At 45.4% G+C, this 21,395-nt stretch overlaps 2 protein-coding genes across 2 annotated transcripts in view; one reads left to right on the forward strand and one right to left on the reverse strand.

Moving 5' to 3' along the window:
* Positions 1 to 21,395, reverse strand: part of LOC133355844 (cytochrome c oxidase subunit 4 isoform 1, mitochondrial-like) — a 554,855-nt gene that overhangs the window by 193,694 nt on the left and 339,766 nt on the right. The gene's annotated exons all lie outside the window — the stretch shown is intronic.
* LOC133355916 (carbonic anhydrase-like) lies at positions 804 to 19,564 on the forward strand. The gene is made up of 7 exons (XM_061573337.1): positions 804 to 978; positions 8,655 to 8,852; positions 11,043 to 11,161; positions 14,468 to 14,563; positions 15,085 to 15,147; positions 16,856 to 17,011; positions 18,522 to 19,564. The coding sequence occupies exons 1-7, from the start codon at positions 945 to 947 to the stop codon at positions 18,627 to 18,629; spliced, it is 774 nt and encodes a 257-aa protein (XP_061429321.1). The 5' UTR covers positions 804 to 944; the 3' UTR covers positions 18,630 to 19,564.

The raw sequence follows: 21,395 nt of genomic DNA on the forward strand, positions 1-21,395 counted from the left end.
CCAAGGATAGGCGGGCCATTCTTCCATCTCTGTGAACCAAACTCCGAGACCTCCGTAAAAAAAAATTACCCAAACTGTTTTTTTTTGTCGCACACACGCGCCTCGCCAAATATCCCCCCGTGTATGCAAAGTACATGTACACAAAAAATCAATCTCCAACTCCTACGGCTGCTGATGAAGTGTTGACAATTATATAAATAAAATAGTGTGCCTGCACTTAACTTTCGTTGTTTGCACTGCTTAAACCTCAATGAGTACCCGAGACAGGAGGATAATGCTTAGATGTATTATGTATGCGCATTTACATTTACTTAACTTGCATGTGGATGTTAGAGCATGCTTAAATATTTGATACCGTTTTAGATGTTTGATGTTTTGGTAATATTTTATATATCTTGGATTTTTTAGATAAATTATATATTTATGTATTTTTATGGTTTACGCATTGCAGAAGGACATTTTAATTAATTGGCCAAAGACAATTACCGGACAACTGGGCAGGAGTGTGGATTTGAGATGTCACAAATGTCAGTGAACTTCAAGCTGTGTATGTATTGAAAGAGACGGGTACCCCAATGCATGCACCTGTAACATACTCGACGGTTCGTAATGTCACGCGCGCACACGCGTGGAAACAAAAGCACACATATAGAAATGTACTCGTGCGAAAGACGATCAATTTTAGTACACCATGCATGAATAGAACGATCGGTGTGTCATTTTCTTCCGTCTAAGCATGAGTGTGTAAGTATACTTGCATGTATGCGGGTAGGCGTGCCATTGCGTGTGTGTGCGTGTGTGTGCGTGTGTGTGTGTGCGTGTGTGCGTGGGCCCTTATAAAAGGCGCTCCTTGGGGTAAGCTAAGATCATCAGACAAGCGATCTGCTGAGAACTCCTCGTAAACCTTATCTGATACCACTCTCCACCAGCTCTCTTCAGCGACAATGTGCGAACACTGGGGCTACGGTTCTGAGAACGGTAAGTTTCTACACACCCACGGTCACAGCACATTGGCGTTAGTGTGTACGTGTGCGTCTCGCTCACGGCCAACATCAGTGACGATTATCTGAACCGGTCCTGGGCCTCCCCTAGGTCGACTCAGCCTCGAATGAGTACCCAATGCGGTGTGTCGTGCCAAACTTCATAGGTGCTCGCTAACAGCACTTGCCCCAAAAGTCTGTAAAGGCTATACGGGGGATCTTTGTTTTTGTCTCGCCTCATGCGACGTGTGCTACGCGTTGTCGCCGCCCGTTTGTTCGGCACGATGTCCGACGTTTCGCTCCACGTGCCAAACGCGTCCTCTTCTTCTTCTGCAGGAACTGAGCATTCAAATTGGAAAGATAATATGGTATTATGTTTAGAAAACGTACACACTTGGCATTCATTAACTATGAGTACACTCTATTATAAAAAAAAAAAATTTATAACAGGTGTGAATATGTGAGAAAAAATTTTTCAGGGACTGCGTTGGTTATGTTAGTGACTTGCTTACCTTTCCTATACTTTGCACTCCCATCGTGTTTTCTGTATTGTTTGTTGTTGTGAATGTCTGACCCAGTGCCTCACCTGGGCACCTCTAATAAAAGATCTTCATAGTTCATCGGATTCCACCAGTATGAATACAGATTCCTATTCTCTGTGTGTAAAGGCAGAGGGGATAGAATAACGTTACCACCAAACCCAACAATTGAAAAAAATAGAGTGAACATATGTTCGCATATTGGCTCCTTCTGCGAGCAGATCGAGAGGGAAGGCAAAACTTAGGGGACAGTTTGTCTTAAAATAGACAATACCGCAGCAGCCTGCCACTGAAAGTCACAATCTGCCATTCCGATCTCTCAGTTTCTGAAGAAAAAGGGTGGCTGCAGAAACATTGCTTCACCTTGTCATTTTAAATTTTAAATAACTCTCGGCCAATGATAGCGTTGCTACAATATTTGCAGCCTAGATAGATAAACGTGCCTTTGTAAAAGTGACGATACAAAAACGGCAGGGGAGACGAAAGTGTAGCGATGACATGGAGAGGCCTTCATCCAGCAGTGGAAAGTCTAATGGATGGCGATGATTATGAATTTTCTGGATGACATGTAACCTTGGCATTTTATAAGCCGGCTTTCGCGAGCACAATTATTATTTATAATTGGATACTAGCGGGTTGGATCGTGTCGCTGTGACCCTCCAACACTCGACCGTGACAATCGAATCGAGTTGCCTTGTGGGAATTTTTTGATACAATTGATTCGATTTTTAGCTGAGCTGTCGTTAAGATCTGGATGTAATTTCCAGCGAAAAGTAAAATAAAATTTGTTACAATTACACTCCAGACACATATCGTACCGTTGCCACTAAGTGCAGCCATGGCAAAGTGCTAAAAAGTGTATATTTTGCACACATTATACAAGTTGTTCCGATTGCATCAGTGGGAATGAGAAGAGATTGTTAATTTCGACCGTCTCTGTGATGTGCTCAATCGGTGTGTTTCGATAAGAGACCCTTCTCAATGTTTAGTTGCATTCGAATTATACCGGATAGCATAAACAGTGAGTGTGCGTCCAACTATTTAAAAAAATGTACGCACAATAAAATACATTTTTACTCAGAATATTTATGTATGTCGAACCGTGCTAATCAGAGGTGCAAGAGTGAGAGATAATAGTACGGAAAAGTATATTTATTACTGCAGCAATAACCTTGGAATATGTAAAAAACAATGGTATCGAATTTTTTATTTATTTAAGACATGTGGGAAATAACAATCGGTGAATATATAAAAAAAGGTATTCTTCTCAGTGGTGATCAACTATTGTATATGTCTTGATCTCTGACCTTTTAATATTTATAAATGCATGTTTAACAAACCTTGGTCATTCCAAAACTGTGCTAGATCACCGTTTGCTAATCGACCAAGAAGAATACCAATAACGTATTTAATTTTAATTATCAAGGAAGTTTGGAGTCGATCGCGAGCAAAGTGAGAGCAAAGTTTTTGCGGGAGTCTTTTCTTTTTCCGATCGGCATCGGCACGGGCTCAGAGAGACAATTTCCTTTCAAGAGCCACGCTCCCCCTTCACAGACCAACGGTTGAACCACAGGCGGTGCCCCAAGCCTACAGAGGCCACAAACCAACGGCGGCGGTAGGGCACAGAGCGAGAGAGGTCAAACGTTTACATTTGTCAAAGGAAAACGAATCTGCCTTTTTGACAAACAAAAAAAATGTCATGTTTAGCGACAAGTGATGGCAGTCTCAGGCGTGCCCCATCACAGTAAGGCCACTGGCACCGCTGTCAAGGCGGAGCTGCTAGAATCACATTCCCTTCACCGTCAACTTTTTTCGCCTTTTGTGAGATTCTGACCACCTCCGTTGTTTGTTATTGTTTGCGTGACTATTGTGTGCATAACGCCTGCGTGCGTGCGTGTATCAATGTAGGTTTGCTGTGTGTGTGTGTATGCCGAACCTGTTTCGCACCGTACATATCCAACCGCGCTAATCCGAGGTGCCGGGGGGGGGGCGGAATGACCATTAAACACAAAAAAATCTGTACCTATGGGGACCTCATTTGCCAGTAAAAATATGATAATTGGTTCTTTACCCTTCTATCTGGCAACAAAACTGACACCTTTTTGCAAGGAGTCATGTTTGCATAGACCGCAATACCTGCAGTCATAACACAAACAAAAGAACATAACTCTGATAATGTGCACTGTCCTTGAAGTTGATTGGTCCACACCCGAGACAGCTTTCCTTCGAGCCTAGTCTCATATGGGTTGGACCAGATGACGCCAAAAGGCGCACAACTCAAGGACAATGCACCATCAGAGTATGAGAGCTCGGGGCAAGCATCTACACTATGGGGACCTCATTTGCCAGTAAAAATATGATAATTGGTTCTTTACCCTTCTATCTGGCAACAAAACTGACACCTTTTTGCAAGGAGTCATGTTTGCATAGACCGCAATACCTGCAGTCATAACACAAACAAAAGAACATAACTCTGATAATGTGCACTGTCCTTGAAGTTGATTGGTCCACACCCGAGACAGCTTTCCTTCGAGCCTAGTCTCATATGGGTTGGACCAGATGACGCCAAAAGGCGCACAACTCAAGGACAATGCACCATCAGAGTATGAGAGCTCGGGGCAAGCATCTACACTATGGGGACCTCATTTGCCAGTAAAAATATGATAATTGGTTCTTTACCCTTCTATCTGGCAACAAAACTGACACCTTTTTGCAAGGAGTCATGTTTGCATAGACCGCAATACCTGCAGTCATAACACAAACAAAAGAACATAACTCTGATAATGTGCACTGTCCTTGAAGTTGATTGGTCCACACCCGAGACAGCTTTCCTTCGAGCCTAGTCTCATATGGGTTGGACCAGATGACGCCAAAAGGCGCACAACTCAAGGACAATTCACCATCAGAGTATGAGAGCTCGGGGCAAGCATCTACACTATGGGGACCTCATACTCTGATGGTGCATTGTCCTTGAGTTGTGCGCCTTTTGGCGTCATCTGGTCCAACCCATATGAGACTAGGCTCGAAGGAAAGCTGTCTCGGGTGTGGACCAATCAACTTCAAGGACAGTGCACATTATCAGAGTTATGTTCTTTTGTTTGTGTTATGACTGCAGGTATTGCGGTCTATGCAAACATGACTCCTTGCAAAAAGGTGTCAGTTTTGTTGCCAGATAGAAGGGTAAAGAACCAATTATCAAATCTGTACCTGTTGGCCCTGTTAAAATAACATCTTCAGTAAAGTAACTATTATTTCGTTTACGTGGTTATGCACTGCTCGGTGTAGGCTTGCACGGTATATCCAGGAGTTCCCAATTGTTACCCTCAGTGGGGACACGTTGTAACAAAACAAACACCCCAACTTATTTTAAAAAACCCAGCCCAGGTTTAAGTGTTCAGGGGGCCACCAAGGACGATTCCAACTTTGTGGGCCACTCTTTGTCAATTCAATTCCTTCTCTTTACCGTTTTTTGCCACCACCCATTTCTGACAACCACATTGTTCGTTACCTCGGTTATTACAATTCAAGGTTGTCGTTGTTTTGCTTGTTTTACGTGATACAGTGTATGAATCGTAAAGCTAAATCATTAACAACGCCTCGGAGCCAGGCAGGGTTGGGGCTAGGCGGGTCCTAGGGTCGGCTGTGGACAACCAAAGGCCCCCTTTGACTCCACCCAAGTTCACTCTGCTGCTTAGCAGTATGTCACTGTTGTGGTGCCCCCAACTCCAATCCGATTCCAGACGTACTGGAGCCAGGCCTTCACAGAGCGCAGTTCGTTTAGCCTCAGGGGACCCCCTTAAACTACAAAATATATTTTTTCATTTCACCAGGCGTAAGACCCACTGAGCTATATAGCTTTTTCAGAAGCGACCTATCCACAAATGATAGCTCAACGAAATGGCTTATCGTGTTGAAATGGTGAGCCGCCAAAATACTCGAAACGCGTGTTGATTCTAAATATTGAGGGGGGAAACCGGAGGACCCGGAGAAAAATCTAGGTGACCACGGGGGGAGCCAGAGAGAGAGACACGCACACTTCAAATATAAAGCAGCAGGAGTCAAGGTCAGGATCGAACCCACGACCTCCTGTATACCAGGCGAGGTAGTTAACATCTTGCCACGACCGTGGCGCACCTTACCCGATGGCAGCTGTCCCTGTGCAACACAAGGCGAGCACAACACCAGCTTGCAAGTTGTGGGCATTAGAACTAATTTGGACCCGTGACGCCATCACCCGATGTCTGCTCATTTTCCAAGAACGTCGCTCGATATTTAGCGGCCACCGTGAAGCAGACAAACGCATTGCGTTGTCGTATTTGTTAACACACCCACCGCGGTGTGAAATAAAAGTGGCATTTATGTGTTTGTTTTCATTTTACCAAGGTGCAAAACCTTATTTGAATTTCAGGCACAGAACTGCCATTCATTAATACACGTAATGACGCTGTTGTTTTCATTTCCAAGTTACACATTGGGTGTATCACAGTCTTGCTTTTCAACCATTACAAAGCTTCACAGACTATGTGGGGGGGGAGGGGGCGAGGAGGGTTTGTGGTTCGGGGTCAAATTCTAGGCTGCTGGCCCTGCCCTGGTCCAACAATCAGGGGCTTGCATAGACAGCCTCAACGTGTCGCCTAAACAGCCCGTTAAAGACACAGCGCGTCGCCTGCGAATGTATTAGGGCAGTGGTTCTTAACCTGGGGTGCACGCACGCCCTGGGGGCGCGGAGATGCCCTTTCTAGGGGGGTGCGAGACGTGGGCAGATATTTTTTTCGAAGGTAAATAATCGAAAAGACAAATGAATCACGGGCACGTAACTACAACTTACTTTATATTCTTTCTTTCGGTAAAGTCACGTAGAAGGGAAATATTATTTCATTATTTCCCTTCTACGTGACTTTACCGAAAGAACCAAGAATATGAATCCCTGCAGTCCCAAAAGCTTTAAATCGAAATACAACTTACTTTGTTTCATCAAACCCCCTATGTATTTATGAACATTATATTTTTAAAAACATTACGATTGAGAAGCAAAGGGGTGCAGGGCTGCAGTAAAGGTTAAGAACCACTCCTTCAGGGTCTTTCGACCGTGATCCTGCGTGACCCCGGCGAGTGGTAAAGTCTCGATAGGAGCCATCCCGGGGACTTTGCACGACACGGTGATTGCGGGCACGTGGTTCAAACGGGCAGAATTATTCTTTTTTATCGCTATTGAGTGGCACCTTAAAGTGGTCGGTTTAAAAGTCACCTGCAGTTAAACATTTAACGAAATGGCCAGATATAGGTAAATGCGTTTTAGCGCCGTGATACAGCGCACACGCAACACTTATCGGCAGTTTTTTTAGGAGGGTTATAATTATACTTAAGTCGTCTTTACCCAACTCTGCCCCCTTAACAATGACACGATTTGCACTTCTGATCGCACAGATGGAGGCTAATCCTGGAGTGTCACTTAATCTGAATCATATTATAATTGATTTTATTCGCATTTTATTCAGTCAAACTAATTTAACGGCATGTTCGCAACAGGCAAAAATGTAACCAAACGCAAACTAGGTGACGTGTATCAAGTGATCTTTGAGCTATAAACACGCGTGCAAAATATGTTTCAGGAAATTGACTTTACTTAATATCACGGGGAGCCTCATAAGTCGGTTAATTATGTCACTGTTTGAATTAGTGTGGGGTTACCTGTACCCTTACCCATAATCGTGACCTCTACTGATGATGTCTTTCTTCGAAGAGTGAGGTCCGCCCAGACATATGATAATCTGCTTTGAATTGGTATTTCAATATTCCCGTTAAAACTGGCATCAAGCTACATGATAGTCACGGTGTGTTTCCCAATCATTCGAAACTCACTTCACAAAGACTCACAACAGGGCCACGGTCTCGACTCAAAGGATACACCTCTCTCCAGCTTAATTCCCTTCCTCTGCCATAAAATAAAATAAAAGATTACACTGCGAACTGGATTTGCAAACTGGACATCACCGGTTCGATCCAACGCGTTTCTTACATCCGCCTCCCCCCCTCATCTAGCGAGCAATGCAAATCTATGGTTAAGTTGTTAGGCAGGTCACGCGAGGTGGGTTAAAGTGTGTGGCACTCCCACCACGTCTGCTCATTGCGGATGAGTAGGCCAAACACCCTCGAGCGGGGCGTCCTTGAGTTTCCCTCTCCCAGAAGCCCTTTCACCCGCCTCAGAGTGACCAAGCAGTCGCCAGGCTGCACCCACAAACCCGTCTCTAGACGAAGGGCAAGACACTCACAGCTCTCCGATCTTATGGCGCAATGCGTCACGTTCCTCCCATGCGTTTTCGTGTGCCCCCCCCTCCCACCCAGAATTTTAAAACAGGGATGCCAAATAATGCTGTTTTGTATGTTCGCCCTTACCGTTCCCTCCCCTATTATTGTATTTTTCCCATTGCCCCTATAATTATATGTTCCCAATTGCCGTTTCCTCCCTTATAATTGTACGTTCCCCATTACCGTTCCCTCCCCTATACTTGTGTAGTGCAGGACTTCGGATACGACATTTGTGGAGGCACCTTCTTTTATTAACACACACGATCACGACGATACACACTAGCCGACACAACACTAGCCGTCCAGCATCGGCGGCGCTAACGAACTAAGGCAGCTGGCAGGCTATCTAGCAGCGCGACGTCGAGGGATGACAGAGACGACGCCCCCCTTCTCGAACCCACTAGGAGGATCCAGGGGCTTCCAGATGGACCCCTCCCGACTTATTACACTCTGCCGACACACACCGTGCATACTGTCGGTCACTAGCGTGTGTGCTGTTTGTACACCGCAGTTGCCGCTTTTCGTCACCAGCCGGCGCTATTACACTACAACTTGTATGTTGCCCCCCTCGCCGCTCCCTCCCCCCATATAAACGTTCACTTCTCTCTGCTCGAGTCTCCCCGCACCTGGGCGCGGGGCCGCGAGCCCAATCCGCCCCTCTTCACCAAGCTCGCCCCCGGCCGCGTCCGATCTTCTGCTTCTGTGACCGGCGGCCGTGTACCGGGCTCGTGTCGAGTTGGCAGAAATAAATGCAGGCGGTTTTGTGTCACAACGTCTATTATCGTTTCTCGGATTAAAGACAAGGATGACCGTGCAATGATTGCAGGACCCGAGGTGTGGGGCCAGCATTTTAAGAACGCCGATGGGTCTCGCCAGTCTCCCATCGACATCGTGCCCGCCAGCGCCGTCTACGACGCGGCACTGGGCGCTCTCTCCGTGAGCTACTCCGGCGCCGATTCCATGAGCATCTCCAACAGCGGTCACTCCTTCTCCGTGGACTACAACGACTCCGGCGACAGCAGTGGTACGCGAGCGTTCTTTTTTTTGTATCATTGCCTGCCTCGATTTCTCTAAATCGGTTTATTTTTGCTGGAACATTGCTTAGCCGGCTGGCTTGCAGGAGGGGATTATCGACCGAAAGGCAAACTTACCTGCCGCTAGACCAGGGGCAGGCAACCAAAATAACAAGAGCCATTTTTTTTGTTAGAATTCGGTTAAAACAACAAAAAAAACAACTCAATATTTCAAGAGACGCAATGCACTGTGGTGGTGAATACGAGCACCACCGCGTTACTGTATCCCTCCGCGTACTGAAATCCTACCACGCAGCTCGAGAAAGTAGTTCGTCGTCGACCACTCACAAACCGCGTCCTGTGAAAGAATGTCCCCTTATGAAAGAACCACGTTACGGCGAAGATGCGTCGTGCGAACACCACGCAGTGTGCGTGTGTTTATTTTGTTGTCCCCCCCTCGCCCACACATACGATCAGCACGGTTGACTACGTACGGTGCAAAAGAAGTTCACCGTGCATACGCTAAATTTCGATTTAAAGCTTTCGTGACTGCAGGGATTCATCTTCTTGGTTCTTTCGGTAAAGTCACGTAGAAGGGAAATAATAAAGTAATAAAAATAAAACATAATAAAATAATTCTCACGAAGTTTCGGCCACAACGCAAGCAGCCGTCCTCAGGTGAAGACCAGGTCTGTCGTGACTTTACAGACAGACGCTGTCTCCCCGACAGACCTGGTCTTCACCTGAGGACGGCTGCTTGCGTTGTGGCCGAAACGTCGTGAGAATTATTTTATTATGTTTTATTTTTATTTTTTTATTATTTCCCTTCTACGTTACTTTACCGAAAAAACCAAGAAAACGTGCATAAGCTCTTTAAAATGCAGCAGCGCTCACAATATCCATGCGGCCAAAGTTGGGCTTGCCTACCAAGCTCTTACTTTTGAATCCTCGGACCTGTCCTGGAGCGTGGCCAACGGATGAGATAAACTGGACTCTTAAATAGAACAATGAGAGCACAGCGAACGATAACCAATCTCTCCTACGGATATTGCTTCACATTGCGGCGAAGCCAGCGGCTGATTTGATCACGTTCGATACACCACACACAATGCCACGCTTTATAACATTCGTAAAGTTTGGACTCGATTACACTTTCCCTCCGTCATTCATCGTCGGCAGCTCCGGTCACGAAACGGGCATTTATGCGCTTAGATAAAGATTAATTGGGAGAAATATTAGCACGATCTCATCCTCTCTATGGGCGCGTGGTGTCTTTGTATAGCGGTGGAGATGATAGAGAGATGGTTAATTCTAGATTTGAAGTTTTCGTGACTGCAAGGATCCATACTCTTTGGTTCTTTCGGTAAAATCACGTAGGTAGAAAAATAAAATGAAAACAACTAAATTTAGTTGTTTTTAGTTGTTTTCATTTTATTTAATTTTCACCTACGTGACTTTATCGAAAGAACCAAAGAGTATGATAGAGAGAGATTAATTATTAGGTTTTTTTTCGATTCAAAGCTTTCGTGACTGCAGGGATTTATCTTCTTGGTTCTTTCGGTAAAGTCAATGTATTTTATTATGTTGTATTTTTTATTATTTTATTATTTCCCTTCTACGTGACTTTACCGAAAGAACCAAGAAGATAATTATTAGTTATTCACCGACGGGCATGCTTTCCACCTCATTTTTTTTATTAAACCCAGAACATATAATGAAAGGAAGAAGGATACCTCACAATACCGAAAGAGGGAAGGACTTTTCGTGTCAACTGTGCTGGATTATTACTTAACTAACCCAACAAAAAACAGCGGCTATTAATGTCCCCGGCAAGACCTCCTGTCATCCTTAAAGCGCACATGGCTTGGCACAAGCGCCATGGTGACACCACCGCTACTTAGTAACGAAGGGCAGTTGTTGTTGTTGTTTGCGTTGGAGCGGTGGTGTAGTGGTTAGCGCTACGCTGCTCTACGAACCCAGCGACCCGAATTCGATTCCCGCTCACGGCCAACACCCGGTGACGATTATCTGAACCGGTCCTGGGCCTCCCCTAGGTCGACTCAGCCTCAAACGAGCACCTGGTGCGATGGGGAGAAAAAGGCGGCTGGGCGTGGTGCCGGCCTTCATAGGTGCCACCCGCTAACAGCACTTGCCCCAACAGTCTGTCGAAGGCGATACACTCGGGATCTTTGTCTTTGCAGTGCTGAGTGGGGGGCCGCTCGCCAACCCGTACAAGCTGAAGCAGTTCCACTTCCACTGGGGGACCTCGGACGCGAAGGGATCCGAGCACAACGTGGATGGGAAGTCCTACTCGGCCGAGGTGTGTGTGTGACTCTTGTGTATCACTGCGTGTGTGACTCTGTGTGTCCTTGTGTGTCACTGTGTGTGTGACTCTGTGTGTCACTGTGTGTGTGACTCTGTATGTATCTGTGTGTCACTGTGCGTGTTACTCTGTGTGTCACTGTGTGTGTGACTCTGTGTGACTCTGTGCGACTCTGTGTGTCACTGTGTGTGTGACTCTGTGTGTCTCTGTGTGTCACTGTGTGTGTGACTCTGTGTGTCACTGTGTGTGTGACTCTGTGTGTCACTGTGTGTGTGTCACTGTGTATGTGTATGTCACTGTGAGTGTGACTCTGTGTGTCACTGTGTGTGTGACTCTGTGTGTCACTGTGTGTGTCACTGTGTGTGTGACTCTGTATGTCTCTGTGTGTCACTGTGTGTGACTCTGTGTGTCACTGTGTGTGTGACTCTGTGTGTCACTGTGTGTGTGACTCTGTGTGTGTGTATGTTACTGTGTGTTTGATTCTGTGTGTGTGACTGTGTGTCACTGTGTGTGTGACTCTGTGTCCCTGTGTGTCCCTGTGTGTCACTGTGTGTGTGATTCTGTGTGACTCTGTGTGTTACCATGTGCGTGACGCTGCATGTCACTTTGCCCGTGACGCTGTGTGACTGTGATACTGTGTAACACTGTGTCACTGTGTGTGTGTCACTGTGTGTGTGTGTCACTGTGTGTGTGACTCTGTGTGTCACTGTGTGTGTGACGCTGTGTGACTGTGATACTGTGTAACACTGTATCACTGTCTGTACCACCGTGGGACACTTTGCAACATTGTCTGTACTACTGTGTGCAACTGTGTCTGTGTGTACCTGTGTGCCACTGTGACCCTATGTGTCACTGTGTATATGGGATCCTGTGTGACACATTCACAAAACACCATAAGAAATTGGCCAAACACCCCCCCCCCTCCCATATCCAGATCCTTCCTTAAAAGATAAACGTCATAATAATAGTTAATTTTATTATATACACAGAGATAAAATGGATTGGGGTCAGTGTTGCAATAGCTCAGTGGGCTTTTCCTGGTTAAAACAAGTTGTATTTACAGAGTTTTTAAATGATTTGCTAACGTTTTCTCTACTCTGCACTCCATTCGTGTTGTTGTGCTGTTTGTTGTTGTGACGTTCTCACCCGCCCCTACTGGACATATGTGGGAAAAAAGCTTTATAGCTCGTCGGATTCCTCAAACTTCAACAAATACTCTTTGGTTCTTTCGGTAAAGACACATAGGTAGAAAAAGTAATAGATTACGAAGTTTCGATCGCAGTTATTTTTTCTTGCTGTGGTTGTCCCACCTGATGACGATTGCTTGTGTTGCGATCGAAACGTCGTGATCTGTTATTTTTTTCTACCTACGTGACTTTACCGATAGAGCCAAAGAGTATGGATTCCTGCAGTCATGAAAGCTTCGAATCAAGCTTCTCTGATGCTGTATTCTGTGTTCACAACCGTACGATTGCAATTGAGGGGACTAGAACCCATCGTCTCACGGAAGCTAAAGCCTGCTGCGAAGCTCTGGGATGGGTGACCAACAAACGCTCAACACAAACTCTCTGTCAATCTTAATTTGGAGCTTTCGTGACTGCAGGAATTACTCTTTGGTTCTTTCGGTAAAGTCACGTATAAAGATAAAATAATAAATTAAATAATAGCATACTACGACGTTTCGATTGCCAACACAAGCAATCATCATCAGGTATAAAAGAAATAGCAGATATCACAAAGATACATAGAGAGAGAACGTCTCTCTGTGTGCCGATGTATCTTTGTGATATCTGTCTGCTTATATGTCTGTCTATAGTTTTCTGGTTAGATTTGTGTTGCTATTTCTTTTATACCTGATGATGATTGCTTGTGTTGCAATCGAAACGTCGTAGTATGCTATTATTTAATTTATTATTGTATCTTTATACGTGACTTTACCGAAAGAACCAAAGAGTAAACTCTGTCCTCCAATGCCCTCTCATGGATGGCAGACCTCGACATTGGCATTCAGCAAACCGAGCCTATTGCCATCGCGCGCGAGGACGGGCTAGTGGGAATTGGAGAGTGTCACTGTGGCAAACAAAAATCCACAGCTGGACTGAACTTCTAAGCTCAGTCTATGTTCCCCACAGTTATCGATCAGCGTGGTTAAGAACATTTTGACGAACCACCCAAGACTCACGCAGTGGGTGTGGGGCAAGGCCGTAATTATAATATATATTGGGGGACACACATCCCCCCCAATATTTAAATATGCTAAAAATGTCCCCCCCCAATATATTGCTATAAAATATATTTCTGTTTACCTGTATATGATTGTGGTTATGGTTGTACTTTATTAATCCCTAATCTCTGCTATTACATACAATGAAACAAGAAAAGGTAAAATTTTCAAAACACAGCAATGTAATACAATACACTACTAGACATTATTGTAAAATAAATTAAAAGTCCATCCCATGTGTTAGTGAATTTTGGAATATTTTAGATAGGAAATGGTAGGAAATCAGCTTTCAAATTGAGATTTTTTTTTCTGGGGGGGGACCCCAGACCCCCTGGAAGATTTGCCCCCCCCCCCCCCAATGTTGACTCCATGGCTACGGTCTTGGTGTGGGGAGGCCCTCATCCAGCAGTGGGATTGACACACCGCTGCACGGGTACATGCCAGAACACTTCACCGTGACGTCTCATAGCTGTCAACCCGTACGGTTTTCCCCGTGTTCTTGTACAGGGAAATTGAGTTTTCAGGTCCATACGGCGCACAGCCGTTTCAATACGGGCAACAAAAACTAATTGTTTAGTATTTCCCATAAATATGCTAAATTCCTCTTGATATGCAAATTATTTTGTCAAGGCGCTCTTCTTCCCCCTCCAACCCAGCTTAAATATACGCTCCAAGCTTGGTGGTGTTTCATTCTTCACCTGAGGACAGCTGCTTGCGTTGTGGCCCAAACGTCGTGATAATTATTTTATGATGTTTTATTTTTATTATTTTATTATTTCCCTTCTACGTGACTTTACCGAAAGAACCAAGAAGATGAATCCCTGCAGTCACGAAAGCTTTAAATCGAAATTTTATTGTGTGGTACCATAATTTTCCTCTGTTCCTTTGTATTTCTCCCTTGTGATGGGACTTTGTAGGATGAACATTGAGATTTAGAAGGCGCACGGGGCGACCAATAAGGTCTGAATTGGTCTGTAATAAGGTCAGGCACTGATAAGGGTTTGACAGGTGTGCGTCACCTCCCACGTGGCCCCGTCCGCCACGCAGTGGCTCACCGCGCCCGTGTCTCTCTGTTGCAGCTCCACCTGGTGCACTGGAATGCGGTCAAGTACGCGAGCTTCGACGAGGCGAAAGACAAGAGCGATGGACTGGCTGTGCTGGGCGCCTTCGTGGAGGTGCTCCACTCAAACAAAGATCCCCCCTATAGCCTTTACAGACTGTTGGTGTAAGTGCTGTTAGCGAGCACCTATGAAAATCCAAACAGTACACGAGGCGGTGGGTGGCCAGCACCATGCCTGACCACATTTGTCCCCCTAGTGGCGATGATTTTACACACCGCACCAGGTACTCATTTGAGGCTGAGTCGACCTAGGGGAGGCCCAGGACCGGTTCAAAAAATCGTCACCGGTTTTGGTGGCCGTGAGCGGGAATTGAACTCGGTATAGCCTGGTTCGTAGCGAAGAGCGCGAGCCGCTCACCGCCACACTACCGCTCACCACATCCACCCTCACACAGACTCACCCACCCTCACCCACCTACACTCACAAATACAAAGATCCACTGCATAGCCTGTAACAGACTGTCGGGGGCAAGCACACCCCTTGGACATTGCTCCAAAGGGGGGGGGGGGGGTGTTCTCATATTCAGCTTCAGTGTGTAACGGAAAAGCTGACGTCGGATTTTATATTTTTTCCAGGTTGGCGCAAATAACGCGGGGTTGCAGAAGGTGACGGATGCTCTGAAGGCCATCGAGAACAAGGTGATGACACGACCGACTGTGTGGACACGTGACGCACAATCCCAGAATGCCACGGGCAACGTCTGTGAACACGAGCATTGTGGGCTGTCGAGTTGTCTGAAAGCAGACGTTACAAACCACCGGTTTGCAACAACCAAACAAATAATAACGTCAGTCATGTGTTTTTGGTTGACGTGGTGTTGTCGCTGTTTAATTTATAGGAAGCGTTCGAAAACAAGAAAATAGCAAACTCTGCTCACGAATAGAAATGCTCCGAGAAAAATTACTTCGCCATCCAATAATAATGATAATACAATTGATAATCGACTCTGCGTCACTGCGCGATTATCCGGCTTCCAACATTATCCAGCGATCATGGGCCGATCCGGCGAAACCGGCAAAACTGCTTCAAAGGCTGTAACCAGGTCCAGCGATCGTCACCATGTGGCGTGACAAAAAATAAAGTAGCCATGCTTGATTTCGGTGTTAAATATTATATACAGTACACTATACACTACATGCAACTTAAGCAATGAAAATACTGCGTGTATGTACATCACCCCATGCGAGATTGGAGTGGTAAGTACAGGTGAGCAAACACAGTAACTTCTTAAAGTAGGATATTTATTTGTGTCTATTTGTATGTTTATTCATCGTAATTAACGTGAAAGAATCGGCAACATATCGTATCATGGCCCGTCTGGCAGCAACGGAGTGAGCTATAAATTGCAGGACTGCACCTATAACTTCACTTCCATAGTTATATTGAACTGGTTTAAGTCTCTACCTACAGCGGGTACATTCAATCAGGAATATTATGTACGGTTTTGATAGTTAGGGTCTCTTTCACTATAGAGTTCACTCATCAACGTTTTAAGCTTCCCAGCTGAACTTCCGTTTCAGCAAAGATGACATCTCGAACGCATGAGCTCAACTTGATCTCTGCTGGACTTCCATGGGAAGTCAGTGGGCGGAAATTATTCGCTGCACTGCGCCATTACTGCACCAACCTGAGTTTGATTCCCAGCCAGGGCTAACACCAGCGGCGATTGATATCTAAACTGATTCTGGGCCACCCCGACTTTCAGAAATGTGCAATTGTCCAGCGTATGGTTCAACAACCTCCATGGCTGACAGAGCATGGGGGAGGCTTTCATCCAGTAGCGGATTGAAAAATATTGTAAATAATTGTGATTTCAATATTTACATTGCTGACATTTTTTTTATAAAAAAAATCGAGAGTGTCGGAGTTTTGGTGGATTCATTTTATAGACGGATGCCTGCATTTTAACCTGAGCCAACATTAACGGTAAGACTGTGAAAAAATTTACCCGTGAAAACAAAGTTTTTCACTATAAATCCTTTATATGCGTGGCGGCTAGAGTCCTCTCGTCCTCTGGCTTGAGATGGCTGCCACCTATGGGTCAGATGATTGCATGCAACCATTAAGCAATTGGTAATTAAATATAACATTTTTGTCCTAAAAAGTGTAAAATTTTTGGAAAAAATTTTTCACGAAAAGTAATTGTTACGCACAACGAGTCTGTGTGGCAAATGTCAGCTCGATTGGATCACGGGAAGTGGTTTAAAAAACGACCGAAAGATGTGCACGGTCCTAAGCAAGCAAGCAAGTGAACTTAATATAAAGAATTAAAAAAAAAAACAACATTTGTTGCAAGCGACCTCACTCGGAGTGCCGTATTTATTTATTCATGTATTTGTACTCCAGGGTGCCAAGGCGGACTTCAAGAACTACGACCCCTCGGTTCTCCTGCCCAAGTCCCTGGACTTCTGGTCCTACCTGGGCTCTCTGACCACCCCGCCCCTCAATGAGAGCGCTATCTGGATCGTGCTCAAGGATCCGATCTCCGTCAGCAAGGAGCAGGTGAGACAACGATACAGGCCCGGGGTGGGGGGGGGGGGGTACTGGGAACACCATGGGTGCTTGAATGTGTGGCGAGATGTTAACCACCTCGCCTGGTATACAGGAGGTCGTGGGTACGATCGATCCCGACCACCGACGCGTGTATATTTGGAGTTGGCGTGTTCTCCTCGTGGTCGCGTGTATCTTTCTCCGGGTTCTCCGATCTGTCCCTCCACATTTAGAATCGACTTGGGTTTTAGAGTATTTAACTGCTATAAATGTCCACATGATAAGCCACTTCGTTGAGCTATCATTTGTGGCCAGGTCGCTTCTAACAACAAAAAAGAGCTATATAGCTCAGTGGGCCTTACCTGGTAAAATAAAATAAAAGCTTGCTTCACTTATCTGTACAGTCCCATCGGTGAGCTCCTCCGGCAGGGAAGGCTGCGCTGGCTGGGTCATGTAGCCCGCATGCCCAGCCACCGCATGCCTAAACAGCTTTTGTTCGGCCGGATAGAGGGCCAAACGGGCGCGGCACGGGCGAGAGAAGAGATGGAATGATGTGGTACGAGAGGATATGGATCTAAGATCGGCCTCTGTGGAGGAGGCTCGTGAAGGACGCTACTGGGCAGTTGGAGGCAGTCTTCCTCCAGCAACAGCAGAGGGCAGAGGAGCGACGCTCACAAGGGGAGCTGCTAAACACAGCAAGTTGGCACAGTAGAGGGCAAAGTTGGTGCATCTGCCGGTCATCTCAGTCAACCCATGGCACTTGGGTCTGTCCCGTGACCTCCTGTCAGCGGGCGTTCGACACTTCGCGTCGCCTTAACGTGCACGTAGCCTGGCACAAGCGCTGTGGTGACGTCACCGCCACTTCGTGACAAATGGCGATTGTTGTCGGAGTCTCGTTAAGTCTCAATATTATATTCTTGGTTCTTTTGGTAAAGTCACGTAGAAGGGAAATAACAAATAATAAAAATAAAACAATAAATTCTCACGTTTCAGCCACAACGCAAGCAGCCGTCTTCAGGTGAAAAACAGAGCTGTCGGAAAGACAGCGTCCTAATGAACACTAAGCTTGGCAGCGTATTTTAAGCTGGGTGGAAGGAGCAGAAAGCCTTGACAAAGTTTACATATCAACAGAAGAATTTAACATGTTGATGACAAATGCAGATATGGGGTTAGTCACTCCTCGTGGAATGTGTAGGCGGTAGGGGGTCTCAAATTCATATTATTTCCCTTCTACGTGACTTTACCGAAAGAACCAAGAAAATTATTCCCTGCAGTCACGAAAGCTTTAAATCGAAATTTAAATCTCAATATTATCTTTACAGGAGGGTCTTCTGTCGGGATATTTGGCCAATTTCCACAAATTAGGTGTTTTGGACTCGTGTGGAAGGAGCGAAAGTGGCAACAGAATCCATCGTGTGTCGTGCTACTCGCTAACAGCACTTGCCCTCTGGTATGTTAAGGGCTATACGGGGTCGGGTATCTGCCTCTCATCTCTCGTCTTCGTTTTGTTTTTACCTCTCAGCTGGCTGCATTCCGCTCAGTGAAAGCGAGCGACGGCTCCCAACTGGTGTGCAACTTCCGCCCGACGCAGCCTCTCAAAGGCCGCGTGGTGCAGGCCTCCTTCAAGTGAAAATCCAGCTGGACGTAGGGTCCCGTGTGCGCGTGTCACCGCGTGTGTCACCGCGCCTGTGCTGTTGTGCCAATTGCGTCGAGTGGTTGTGGAATTGTGTCCGCCTGCTAATGGAATTGTGCCAAATAAGTCATTACAATTATATACATAGTAGGATATAGATAGTTGACATATTTGTAGGGGGATTCATCGAGCAGTAGATAAATTATGGCTGATGGTGATCTCATATATATAGAATTAGTATCTATGTGAATTACCTGTTGGGTATGCAATGATTTTTTTAAGGATTGAAAATTGGTGACAGAAGCACAAACGTTGGCACACAATTTATACCTAGATATATATTTAACAATTCTAAGTGTCGACTTATTTTTGGTAGAAAAAAATAGATCCACATTTTTAAATGTTCAGCTTATCAAACCCATAAATGTGTGGCCGACTGTCTTTTCTTGGTTCATATTTTTGGTTTGCAAAGTGTCCGCTAGGGGGACCAAAGTTTGTGACGATGACTGGAAATGTAACACACAGCACTTAAAACACAGGATCCAGAGGCAGCCTCCGTTTGCTATTTGTGCTTTTATCTATCAATCGAAGTGAAATGCCGTGATTATGCCTTCTTACACGCTTCAGTGAAGATTTGCGCCAAACTTTACATGTTCAATATTCAGAATTTATCAAATTTTCGAACGCAGTGATTATTCTGTTTAAATTATTCAGTTTTTTTAGTGTTGTTTTTATGAGCCGTTTAATTAAAGTGGCTGAGGACCACTTTGACAATACAAAAGTTAGTAACAGTGAATAATTTTAACACCAATGATCCGTGAATATTTAATAGCTTACTCTGTAAAGCACATTTCAGATTGCTCAAATCAGTTTGCGCTTCCGACTGTTGCTTTTGGGATAATAAATATCAAATAAATTCAACGTTTGTCTCACTTATGCTCAGTTGTCATTCGTTTTAAGCGAATTACATGATAGTGGTGGTGATGCTGCTGCGGCGTTGGCAGTGGTGCAGAAACAACAAAAATCTCAACACAATCGTCAATAAGTGGCCTCTACTTTTCCTGTTAAGGCCTCAGAGATATCGTGGATAACAACGTGTTCTTTTGCCTGTTCATATGCCTATCCACGTCTAAAAAAACTGTTAAGAAAACATTTAAATTAATGTCATTATATATGGGACCCTTTTTCATGAACTTTATCTAGACCGGAGGAATCATCTTCACTGGTATTAGTTTCAAAGACAATGCATATTTACGACGGAAACCAGGAGACTTCTTCACAATTCTGGCTAAGGGGCCGTCCATAAATGACGTCACGCACCTGGGGGGGGGGGCAGATATTTGTGGCGATGTGTGACGAGGGGGGGGGGGGTGAGAAATGCGCAACTTTAAATAGACAACACGTTCTACTTAATTAGACTTTTTAATGTTTTCTCCTACGTCAGAGTGCAGCGCCACATTAAATACGCACTACATTGACAATAGTTTAAAGCGATTTGAAGCATGTTTTATTTTGGGGGGGGGGGGGGGGGCAGGGCTTTGTGACGTCATATTTGAGGGGGGGGGGTCTGACTTTTTGTGACGCCGTGTGACGAAGGGGGGGTCAAAAATCGTCCAAAATAGCGTGACGTCATTTATGTACGGCCCCTAATCGCCTGAAGCTGGTTGTAATCGCCGCCAAAACATGGTACTCAAATTGTAAATGTTGTGGGTTTACTCTCCAACACACCGGTGTGCTAAACTCGTAACCAATTGGCACGTTTTATTTACGTGACAAACCTTCATTGGCTGTCGGGTTTAACGACAGATTAATATTTACGCAATGCAAACCAAAAAAACATTTTATGGATTGTCAAAGTATTTTACTACACGCGTGTGACTAATGCAGACTTGAGGCCTTTGTAACAGGTATCTCTGGCGTTCGAACATCTTACCACCTCCCGCATTATTGCTGGAAAGAGAAAAAGCCTTTCATTTTTTCATTAGTGTAGAGTAATGATGTTACTTCACGCTCACCCTTCGGTGCGAGGACATCAGAGTAACGTCATGCACGGCGGGTAGGACGGTGACGTCATGTCCCCCTGGGGTATTTAGGCGGGGACCCGTGACATGTTCCAGGTCGTTGCAGGAGTCCGTGATCGTGTGAAGATGGAAGTTGGAACCAGGGTAGGGGGGAAATTGGCGCCAGGGTAGAGCAGCCTGTGCAAGTGCTAGAAATTCTCAGTACCCTTCCCTTGATGTGTAGAGTTAGAGATGGGAACAGCCCAGCCTCCGTCGAAGGCTAGAGGGTTAGAGCCCCACCTCGTCACCAGGCGGTGATGGGCGAGCCCCCGCCCGGGGCAGACGAGGGGAAGCTGTGCCGGGGGGTAAGAATAATGGGAGACAGTTCACGTGCAGGCCAGAGTTCTGACGCGCATCCTAACGTGTGTAGGCGTCGGGTGTGGAGTGTAGGCAGCGAGTGGGCCATACTCAGAATTAGGCCTCGGCAAGGTAACGTCAGTTGAGCGTGGACAATTAGAGCCAAGCCGAAACATAACATATCAAAAATAATGTTTTTAAAAATATATATTTTTAATGATAGAATATAGTATTGTCATCAGTATGACCTAAGTATACCAAGTTTGCAGTCGATACCACATTAGGAAGTGGGTAAAAATTGAGTTTCAAGATTTGAGAATACAAGTGAGTTAAAAGAAAGCGTGTAAAATTGGAATCGAGAGTATTATATATGAATAAAGCGCTCTACCTACCATTTACCGTTATA

This window comes from Lethenteron reissneri, chromosome 52 (genome assembly GCF_015708825.2).
Source record: "Lethenteron reissneri isolate LAM-NWPU_2019-01 chromosome 52, ASM1570882v1, whole genome shotgun sequence".
In the NCBI taxonomy this organism is placed as follows: Eukaryota; Metazoa; Chordata; class Hyperoartia; order Petromyzontiformes; family Petromyzontidae; genus Lethenteron; species Lethenteron reissneri.